The sequence below is a fragment of the Acyrthosiphon pisum genome, chromosome A1 (genome assembly GCF_005508785.2).
Source record: "Acyrthosiphon pisum isolate AL4f chromosome A1, pea_aphid_22Mar2018_4r6ur, whole genome shotgun sequence".
NCBI lineage: Eukaryota > Metazoa > Arthropoda > Insecta > Hemiptera > Aphididae > Acyrthosiphon > Acyrthosiphon pisum.
In genome coordinates, this window is record NC_042494.1 from 49,772,513 (window position 1) to 49,784,683 (window position 12,171).

At 29.5% G+C, this 12,171-nt stretch overlaps 2 protein-coding genes across 3 annotated transcripts in view; both read right to left on the reverse strand.

Annotated features, from left to right (window-relative positions):
* The window catches only part of LOC100306981 (glycoprotein hormone-alpha2-like), a 65,547-nt gene that overhangs the window by 27,381 nt on the left and 25,995 nt on the right, over window positions 1-12,171 (reverse strand). The gene's annotated exons all lie outside the window — the stretch shown is intronic.
* LOC115033728 overlaps window positions 11,380-12,171 on the reverse strand; it is a 10,940-nt gene continuing 10,148 nt past the window's right edge. The window contains exon 2 of the mRNA XM_029487217.1: window positions 11,380-12,171. Within this exon, the coding sequence (XP_029343077.1) occupies window positions 12,153-12,171 (19 nt within the window). The 3' untranslated portion in view covers window positions 11,380-12,152.

Here is a 12,171-nt window from a genome sequence, read left to right on the forward strand (position 1 = left end):
GGGCCATATTTTTTTACATAATTCTAATAAATTTCAATTATTGTTTATATGATTGCAATATTAAGTATTATAAGCTAGACATGTTTTCTTGCAATAGAATTTCACATAATATACCTACATATCCCTCGAAAATATAATATATTGCTGATGTAGGTATCATATAAATATTTTATGAACCTCCCCCCTCCCATCCCCCTCAATCAGCATATCTGGATCCGCTACTTCTTTACGGAGGGTTGTAGATGAAATGGTAAAAAAAAAGTGACAATCGCAACCGACCGTGACGATATATAATATATTAATATGGTTAATATTATACATGTTAGGCTGTTCAAAATATGGAGGAAAAAATTCCACGGTGGTTTACTCTTACCCCAGCCACAACTTCACAATTTTTCGCCCAGATATGGCCTTATAGAAACGATACAATACGCGTGTATAGATTATAATAAGATAGAGACCTGCGAAACGTACGAATATCCGAACGGGCGCGCAACAGGTTATTGGAGGCGCAATTTAGTATGGTGACATCACGAAATTGTGAACCGTGCAAACTTTTTCCCAAAACGTGATGACGTAACTATACACAGTGGCGCAGACTTAAGATAATAATGACGATATAATTAATACATAAACGTATGTACGAAAAGTGTAAAATTTTAATAACGAACGGCTGCACGGTTGTCTAGAACTTTCACGAATATTAAATGCAAATCTCGGGTTACTAAATTAGGTGCACCTGTGTTGGTACGCTCAGACTCGACAGTCCAAGAAAACGCATTTTCCTTTGTAATATTATTCGTCAAACATGACTTGCATAAACTTTCAGATCACAGTGAATATATTTTTAATTCTTATTGAAGTATGAAATAATATCGCTGCACCTAACTGAATGGCTAGTGGATTTAAACCATCTACTATCTACTTTAAAGCATGCAAGGCCATAGCTGGAACAAATCTTCGGGATGGGTTTAAAACCATTTTATATATTTTCTTAAAATAATTGAACCCCCAAAATCCCCCCTCAAATATGGCATTGCTTTAAAGTAAATAAATATATAATATTGTATATGTTTACTGGACATTACAGTGTCTACTACACACCCACTTCGAAAGAAATTTGACAATAAATTATTTGTTTAATAAAAAAAAACAAAAAAATGTCTTTAATGTGTTTAAGTTGTATATGTAGGTATGTATATTTTCCCACGAATTAACAAAACAATATAATCATTGTTTTCCCGTAAAACACACGTCTAAGATTATTAAAACTTTTACCTTTTCGGAGTTCGTAAGATTACGAAAGTGAAAAACAATGTTAGGATTACATTTTACTTTTGAAAATATTAAAACATTGCAAATTTATACTGAAATGAAAATAAATTGTTCTGGTTAAAAGCAATTAATATTTAGTATTTCATAGGGCGTTTAAGTTTTTAAATATATATATATATGCATATAGATAGGTATAATATTGTGATTTTATACAATTTTTTAGGACAAACCACGAACACGAGGGTTCGGACTAAACAATAATTAATATTTTATAAACATAATATTAATAATATGTAATATAATACAACACGTGTTTCCCTACTTATTATTACACTGACAAAATACATCAGAGTTCAGACTTCAGAATGAAAAAACTACAAATTTTCATTCATTCTACTAAACATATTGTTATTTTTAAACATGAAGTTATTTCAAAACTCTTCTTAATAAACAGGATGATACGGAAAACGGAAACCCATTGTTGAAACTACTGAATTTATACGAATATAGTTATACGTTTAATGAATATTTCGAATTAAATGAAATCCAAATTACTTTCGTGTTCGGTCTAACGTGAAGAAATGTTTATCAATAATCATGTCTAGACTACTTTTATGTAATCACGTCTGTATAATTTCCATTGCATTATTCGTATCTAAAGCGATTTCGTGAGAAAATAATATGTTCAAAAATTCCGGACAAGATTTTTATTTTTTCCTTTCGACTGAAAATAAAGTATCATTAATAAAGAACATTATATTGGAAGCAATTATACGATACCTGCCTAGTATTTTTAGATTTTCGTAATAAATTACCTCTACTCTTCAAAATACGAAGTCCGAAAAACATAGATTTTTACCTACCATCCGACAACGATGGAAGCGCTAGTTTTCTAGTTATTATTCTAATATTTCGACACCGACATAACACGATATAATATTTAGATAGTACCGTAATATTATAATAGTATAATACCGTTGATCATCGTATTATATTATAAATCTGTATTTATTTACACTTTTGAAATTTACATTAATTTGTCAACCTATAATTATTATTAATTCATTTGAGACACAATTTTGTTTCATTACTATATGGTTTATACGTACCTATATTTGAAATTAAAACAATCCTTTCCATTTTATGCTTGATGATGACTTATGTGTAAGCCCTGTGGTCTAATATAAGCACGTGTTTTATTCTTCGTTGAGTTGTATTATGAAAACCTTAAACATATTATTACCTTTTTGTTGATATGACGTTTCTAAGTAAAGATACGTTCTACACGTATCGTATACGTACTTTTACCCCATATCGAAAAAGCGTAGTCTATTACAGTGGTTACGATTTTATGACACCTTATAGATTTCACATTAGGTAACTATATTAATAAACTAAACGTAAAAACAGCTAGAACCGATAGTATAGTTTAACGCTGTACGCGAATGCTTTGATACAAACTTACGTAATTATTTATTATTTTATCTAAATATTTAATTTATCGTGAATACTTTCAATTATTAATCTTAAAAGAAATGAAAACAAAAGTATAAGACGTTCTTATTATTTTAAACTCTTGTATTATGTTATCTAACGACAATTTGATGTAACAAAATAGAAATAAATCCACAAAACAAATAAAGTTAAAATTATTGATTGTTGTCCATTAATAATGCTATTGTTAATGTTATCGTAAGTATATATTTACTGCATTTTTATATATTTACATACATATATCTATAAAGTTGTATAAATATCATGGGAGTTCTGTTTAAAGTTACCAAGTGACTTTTTCTCGATATTACTATAGTAAGCTGCAGAGACAAAATGTAATATTACATTCTTCATACGACTTATGGAAATCAAGGCATAACAAATTGTGCCGTGTGGTTTGTTGTGTACGAACAATTTATTTTGGTCTGATGGGTGAAAAATGTTAGTGATCGTACCGTTTTATTTATAAATGGTTCATCAACGTAATTTTACGTGGAAGCTAATATATTGTGTAAGAAAATTTCATTTTTCAAGGACAACCAAATAACTATTATTGCGCTTCGTCCGCATATTTCAATCGAATACACCGTTGGGTTTATTTTGTTTACCGAGGTTATGGGTACCTGATGATTTACGACTATATAGAGCCCCCCGAAAGTCGTACCACCATGCCAGTTTCAACCTAAAATGGTTGACAAAAGCTGCATACAGATAGTCGGTGGTCATGGCTAATTACGACTACTATCTACTGCAGCTCGATCTACTGCATATGTTATCACGATGTACAATAATAATGGTAATAACAATGTAGATACCCCGTTTGAGCTACAATATAACTACCACGCTAAAAGCTAATAAATATAATATTTCTTTTTTCAAAATGTACCCCGTTGAACTGTAATTATATTGGTTTAAGGAAAAACAAAGAGCACAGAGTATGTTTCAAGATCGGATAAGACGCAGGAGACCAGACTACCATTTCTGTAATTGTATTCTACGGACGTTATTCCAGAAATAATTATTTTCTATTTTTCTATAGTAAAAGCATATAATATTACAACAAGTTGGCAATCTCCGAGATTCGGTCGATCGACATTCGAGTTCGTCGACACGTCAAGTATATATACGCGCCGGACGACTTGTCGAATTGGATGATATTATAATAATATACGGGAAGGAAATAAAATGTCACCATTAAAATATAGTAGGTACCTATGCGAACTGCTAAACGAAAAACGGCGGAGTTGAGGGGATATTATATCCGCAGGCGTGCCACATGTGTATAATAACATGTATATTAAAATATTATTATATTATATGGTGGTGTAAAAACCGCTCAACATCAACCCCGAGCACTTTGTTCGAAGGATCATTTCAATTTTTGATATGTGTTCAAGTCTACGTATGCGATAATTGACTAAAATATGTTATGAAAATATAATAAACCATAGATTTTTTTCTCCAACAAATTGATTACAATTATTAAAGTCTTGTGTACACTTATGATGAAAATTCGATGCACCCAGAAGCCGTTGGAACGCTTTTTATTTACTTTGCATTCAATACATACGCGTATAATAATAATATGTATTAAATATAAGTATAACGACTGTAAATAATGACGATGACGTTTTAGCGGGGGCCGTGAGCCCGCTCTTCCGGCGCTATAAGAAGACGTATACACATTACACAACCATATATTTTATATTGTGATTTGTGACGCGCGGAAAATTCGGCAAACGCCGAAAAATGGCCGAAACATTTTTCGCCGAAAATAAACATTCGTCTGTTTTCGTGGCAACTTCATTTCACCGCAAGTTATTAAATTATTTTATATTTCGTGCAATAATTTTTGCAACAGTTAACTATATTTACAAATTTATGCGTAAACACTTTCAAGGCATGCATATTGCATATATAATGCCACCATGGCAGCTAGCTTGGGTCATAATTAAATTTTACATGCCTATATTGGCCGATGTATATTATTATTCACATTTTAATTTTCTTCCATTTGTTGCAGTCATTAAAATATAGCTATGACGATTTATATTATCATTGTTGATTAAAGTTTCTATAACAAAAATATTTTCAACCAAATAATAACATGTTTACATAAAATATCCAATTAGTGTCGGAAAGTATTGAAAAGAGGAATTCAAAGATGTTTATGTTAACACTTACTTTGAACTTGATGGAAATACAAAAATAATGAGTTAGCGTATTGAATATTTTATAAGACGAAAGCCTTACCCAACGAGTAAATTGTGCAATAAAAATGAAGACCAAACACATTCTAAATTTCCCGTACGTTAAATTAGTTTTGTTACATAAAACAAATTCAAAATAAAATAATTTAATGTAACAAGAGCGCAAAGAATAAGAGAGGTAATAGAAATGTTTTTATACAATCGTCGTACTTAAATTACATTTTATCGACATTCTGCGGATTAACTGAATACAAAAACGTATAAATATTAAATAGTCACGGAAAGTTGATACTGCTGAGTTTGAAGGCAAACGTCCCGCTTCACTCACTTCTCAGCACTCGGCATAATAGACACTATACATTCTTTGGCTGCATCTCGAATAATTCGAAAGCAAAGATTTCAAGTACCTATTTGGAAACATTTTTAAAAAAGGAATGGGTAGAAATAATTGCCAATGATTTGATTTCACCACAAAAGAAAAAAACATACAATGGACCTTACCGAATTGAGGTTAAGTTTGACATTCGCTAAAATATCGAAAATCGTTTAAATTACTTATATCAGTTAGCAATGTTATAATAATTATGATAAATCATGTAAAAACAGTCCCTATGCACATTGCACATTATGTAGATTTCAACAAACAAAACTTTAAAATATTATATTTATTTGGTATTCAACGAATAACACTTATTGTTGTTATTTTATGTTAAAAAAAATGGTTTGAATTTTCAACTAGATGAATAAAATATGTATACAACTAATAAAATTGTGTTTTTATAATACCGTATAACATACTTATATATATATTTTTAATCATAGAATCTATACATTTATGGTTCAACAATATTATATGGTTATATATATTACATTATAATATGCTAAGGTTATTAACAATACTTCGAAGATACTCTAAACATTTTTTACTTGTGTTGTTGGGAATAATTTATTTATGTTTTTCGAAAACATTACATTTTCAAAAACGTATAATGTATACTAATATAGCTATAATAATTTAGTTCTGTATGTCAAACGTCCAACGTAATAAATAATTGGATCCATTATGCGTTGGGCAATAAAAATACTAGTTATATAATAATTGTCATACTTATAAAATATAAAATATGTTTATATACATAACTTTACTCCCACATTTCTTGTGTTCATATACCTACTTTGAGTATATTAATATTGATAATTTTGATATTTATTGGCATTCGTCTATTTCAAATTTAAACGTGACATATTATATTTTTATTTTTAGTCGATTTATATCGCATAACACCATGTGCTTTTCTGCCAACATGTTTTAACCTGTCAAATAGTATTATTTGCCTTATTTTTATATGACGATCTCTTCTATTATAATATTATGAGAGACTTTTATACTCGTAGCGTATAAAGCATTTCATCACATTTTATCGTATATGATGGGCGTAGGCGTCAACTATATTTATTTCGTTGCCAATTTATCTTAAGAAATGCGTTTTCTATTACTTCGAATGTTTTTTTATCCATAAAAATAATTTCATAATTTTACCACATTCATAGTTTAAATTATTAGAAGAGATTAAATCGATTTTAAATGGTAATATTGTATTATCGTGGTAATTATAAAAATTTCGTTGGTGGTGAAAAATAAAAGTAACACTTCAACATGAAATCAACGTACAATGAAACACAAGAACCGTTTAAATTTAAAATAAACACGTCATGTATCATATAATAGATTTTTCACAATTTTTGAAGGTACAGTAAAATTTTCATTGTGAAAGTATTTATTCGGTCATATCTGAACGACAAAATCATTTCGCTAGCTCCAAAAAGTATAATATACATGAAAAATAAAACACAACGTCAAAAGGCGATCAAAAAAAAAAAAAGACTTTTACGAATCGCTAACTTTTAACTTTTGTAGAGTACCCACAATGCACTCCAACACCCTGTGATTATTAGATCATGCTGAGCCCAATTGGACTACCTGTATGATATTTGTTCCGGAAATGCAGATATTTACTACCTACACTTATATTTTATATTTAAATTTATATGAATTCGTTAATGCGAACTCGAGTTAATTTTATTTCAATATTTCATCAGTCGTATTAAATAATTAATGGACGTTACTAAATTAGCTCAATGCGAATTAAAAATTTCGTTTGAATGAACCAAACTCCCGAATTATTTTATTCTAATATTATGTCTATAACAAATAACAATTGAATGGTACTATATATTGTTTATCCACTACTACGGCATCTATATTCTTAAAATGTTAGTTTTAATTCGAAAAATCTGAATTCTTCATTAAACATATTAATTTATATATTATGTACAATGTACTATTACATAACATTTTTTAAAAATGTTTTCCAAATATGAAATAAAAAAAAACAATTTCTCTAAAGTTTAAAAATCGTCCTGATTATAATGAAATTATTTAAAATACAATGTAATTTGATTATATTGTATCATTAACCGATATAATATTATAATGTACCTATAGTTTAAATTTTTTAGCAATACTGTTTATAATATCAACAAAACACGAAATCGAATATTTACTATTACATATTACCATTGATGGAATTTATTATAGCAATGAAGTATCGAAAGTAACGCGTTATACTGTTCAGCGTCACAATTCAATTTCAATGTTTTGGACAACATTATAATTACTTGCAATGTACTTACTTTATTTAATTAACTTTTCTTGAAATGCATTTTTTTCTTTTCGACATCTTAATTAATTTGATTACCTATTTGAGTAACACGTAAAGTGCTTTATTACAATTGTATTTAAGGAATGAGTAAAGTAACTTTATTACTTTTAATTATAAGTAACGAGTACTTAACGTAACTTAATTACCTAAATGTTTACAAAAGTAACATAGATCCTGACACTAGCTATCAGTTATCACCTATCATAATATTGAAATATGCATTTGCTTACAATATGCATAGGCAATCGGTATTTGTACCCATAATTACGCATTTTTTACATAAAATTAAAAACATAATATGTTAAGTTTCGTCTTGATCGTGACACAAAATTATCGTGTAGACCGGGTGTCCGAACAATAACACACATCGAAATGTCCGTGAACTTAAACATAGTTCTTCGTACCCGTGGTTATAAATCTCAATTTGTAATATTTAATTTGAATTCGCTAGGTTATAGATTTAGAACATGATGGACATTGAAGTTTCACCGGACCAACATATATAGAGGTGGTTCATATTTTCATAATATTACTTACCAATATGTAGGTATGTAGTACATACTATGTACCTTTAACGGATTCAAACGGTAATATTTCGAACTAGCATTATAAACCATTAGTGCTTTGAGAATATTTATTTTTTTCCAGAATTACTAAAGCCGAGATGAGAAAATAATTAGCGTCCATAGCGTTAAAAGCATAGGGTAAAATTGTACACCACTATGTGGAAAAATAGTAGATTGTTCGAAGTTACGACGATTATTACTATTTTATTTTTAATAATTTATATGAGCGAGTATGATTTTAATCTACAGAGAGTCTGAAGTACCTAACCACACACGCTGTTGAGTGAATGGCCAACGATGTGAGATCCGTCATCGTACCTCGCTGTCTAAGGTTCACCCCACATTTTTTTTTTATTTAGTTCTACTCCATTTTGTGTTATATAAACAAGTGAGTTACGGAAGCGTGAATTGAACCACCTGCGTGTCACGATGTAATATTATATTCCAAATAACAATGTATCTATTATACGATTAAAAGCCATTTTTTCTTTTATTTTTATTCCGCATTAGGTATGTAATATTACCATACTTGTTGCAACAATAACTATAATCATTAATCAACGAAATAACATACTATGGGAATTTTTTCCAAGGCTGAAGTCTAATAAATTAATATCGTCATTTATGTTGATTTTAAACGTTAAACTTTTCTCGTCATAATATTATACTTAATGTTTTTCTTTTGATCACGTCGTTACAGCCACGTCGGCGAATTCGATTTTATACTTTTTTAATTTTATCCGCTTAAATATATTGTTTCCCTCTTCGCCGTTAATATTTATGTTATGCAAACGACACGAATTATGCGTAGATTGGTTTTTGAAAATTCTTGCGAATTGATTTTACCACAATATTGTTAAATTTTAAAAAGTAAAATACAAATGCATATTAATTAGTTTCAAACTACCTTACATTCAAATATATACTTCCCAGTTCAGTGTAAATATTATGCCATCATAAATAATTAATATAGGCCATAGGCGGTTCCTTTTTTTCGCAAGTGGGCTAAAATAGTTCACTCTTCAATTCCCCGCAAGTTATATGGGTGGGTGGTCGTGCTGTAATAATCCTATTAATGTCAAAGGTTTCAAATATCATTTATACAAGGGGTGACTATAAAACTCATATTATGTATAGAAATTAAAAAAAGTATCGTATTCGCATAAAATCATTAAAAAACTAAACTGTCGAAAATGTATAATCTTATATTCACACAAATGCTAATTAACAAACACCACATGTGCCTATATGTGCTGATATAGATTCCAATCACCAACGAAATAATGAAATGATAATTATTGGATTTTATTTTTGGTAACTCTTTTATCAATTAATAAATCAATTAATTAATCGTTTGTGTAGAATTGTGTTCCATTTTTGTTGAATTAAAAACATAGATACGTTTAACACAATTCATGATGTGTTACGGAGTTCCATTTTTTTAGATTTTTCCTAAAATTTTTTACACTACCAACAAAGAAATAACTATCAAAACCTGTTTCCACAAAATTGATTTTAGAGTTTTATCGTCATATACTTGGAAAATAATTAGTAGCCATATCCATCAAATGGAAATCAAGTCTAGTTGGTACTCTTATAGGAAATGGTATACTTATATTCAGTATTTTTCATAAGCGTAATGAAAAACTATCAAAAGGTGAAAACTTTTGACAGTAAACATAACATTTTGACGAATCTAATCACTTGTCAGATTTCTAAACATAGCTACATAAGTTTTAAATTTTTCCACCTTACATCCACCGTTGTGTCCATCAGGACATGGTTATCACAGACCAAGGCTGGACAAGTTAATGATTTTTTTAAACTCAGTTAAGTTAAGTTAATATGCACCAATAACAAAAAGTTTAAAGTTAAAAGTTTATTTAACTATAGGTTAACCCAGTTAAGTTAAAAGTTAATACACACTTTTTGTTAATTTTTTATTAAGTTAAAAAAAAGTTAATTTGTTTATACAACATTAGTGTACTCAATTTTTTCCAACCTAAGACTAAATTATAGACTAGGTATATAGCAGTGGCGTGTTTACCGTGATTTTAAAGGACAGTTTCCCGATAGTTTTAAAGGAGTGCCGGTTGGGTGAGTACTGGATTTAGTGAGAAATTGTAGTACCCACTAGATTAACTTCATCTGAAGATGATATTTAATAAGAATAATAACAATAAGTATTATATTAAGTAGTCAAGGTACCTTAACAGGTAGGTCATTCAAAAAATTAATTGCCCGATAAAATACTTCACTTCGCAATGTCACTGCTATATAGTGTTTATACTTTATAGTTTATGCAGTACTTCCATATAAGCTAAATTTGAATGATATAAATTGTTAACTTTAAACAATTCACGGTACCTAAATATTTTTTGACATGAAAGCGAAATAGGCTACAAAATAAATTAACTTAACTTCTTAAAATGAAAAATGAATTCGTTAATTTCACGTTAATTAAAAAATAAATGTATTAAGTTAACAGTTAAGTAAGTGAAAAGCAAAAATAACTAGTTAAGTTAAAAAGTTAAAAGTAAGTTAACTTTTAAACTTAACTTTAACTTTTTAACTCATTAATGCCCAGCCTTGTATTCTAAAATAAAACAAACTAGATAAAAATATAAATTTATCAAGCATTCGGAGAAATATAGAACCCACTTTCCATAATATCGCAGTGTTTTTTGTTTTTTTCGGTGTAGATATCCTGTTAGTAAAATTTTTTTTTCCTTAGTCAAAAAACTTGATAATTTAAGGCAAACTTTCTCGTGAGATTTTACACTGGTTAAAAAAAACCGTCAGTATACCTGAACAAAATACATAGAATTTCCACAAACCGCATTAATTAATTTTACACAATAGCGTGTTGACATATCTATTAATAATATTATCAAATAAAAACCAAATAATATAATATGACATAACACACAATCTTATTCAAATTAATTTAGGTACATATACAATTATTTACATATAAAATTATTTACATATTATACAATTTATTTATTATACATTATTACACAATTTTATTCAAATTAATTTAGGTACATATACAATTATTTACATATAAAATTATTTACATATTATACAATTTATTTATTATACATTATTACAGTAGCATAGCCATAATTTATAATTATAATTTAGATAGGTATACATTTTTACAAAACATCCCCCCTGTTTGGGGTTAAAATTAGATTACACCAACTTCAACTCATATCGTTATATATATCAAATATATAACTTATAGATGAAAAATTTGCTAGCCGAGGGCATCAGTAACCGCTAATATACATCAGTGATCACCACAGCGGATCTATGAAACAAACGATCGGGACGGAGTGATACAGTTTATATGGTTATTATATTATGACTATTTAGACACCGGGTTTAGATGTCCCCTCCCCCCCTCCTCTCGTGTCGTCCGCAGTTTGCACCGCAATTTTTTGTAGTAATAAGTTTAGTTAAACATTTCACTATTTTGTGAATGGTCGGATTATTGGTCGGATACACCATTACGACCAAAAAGCAAAGTGAATTTTATGCAGACGACCGTGACGTGGAAAACAAAACTCACGGCGAAGAGCCGGCGGCCGCACAGCAAATAATTTTAATACCACACTCGGAAAACCTGCCCTAACTCGGTACAAACACTCGACATGGCGGACGTAAACCAATTCAGGCGGTTTGTCCGGGCGTCCGGTGAACACAACACGTGTCCGGCTGGATACAACATAGTGAAAAGGTGCGACTTATTATAGGTACTAGAAGAAAGTGCGTTGCGTACTCGTTACGAACGCGTCGACACAAGCTCTTTAACTGTGGGGGAGGGGACGTCTAAGATCCGGTGCCCAAATAATTGTAATATAACCATATAAACTCATCTATACGTCTGCGTGGTCC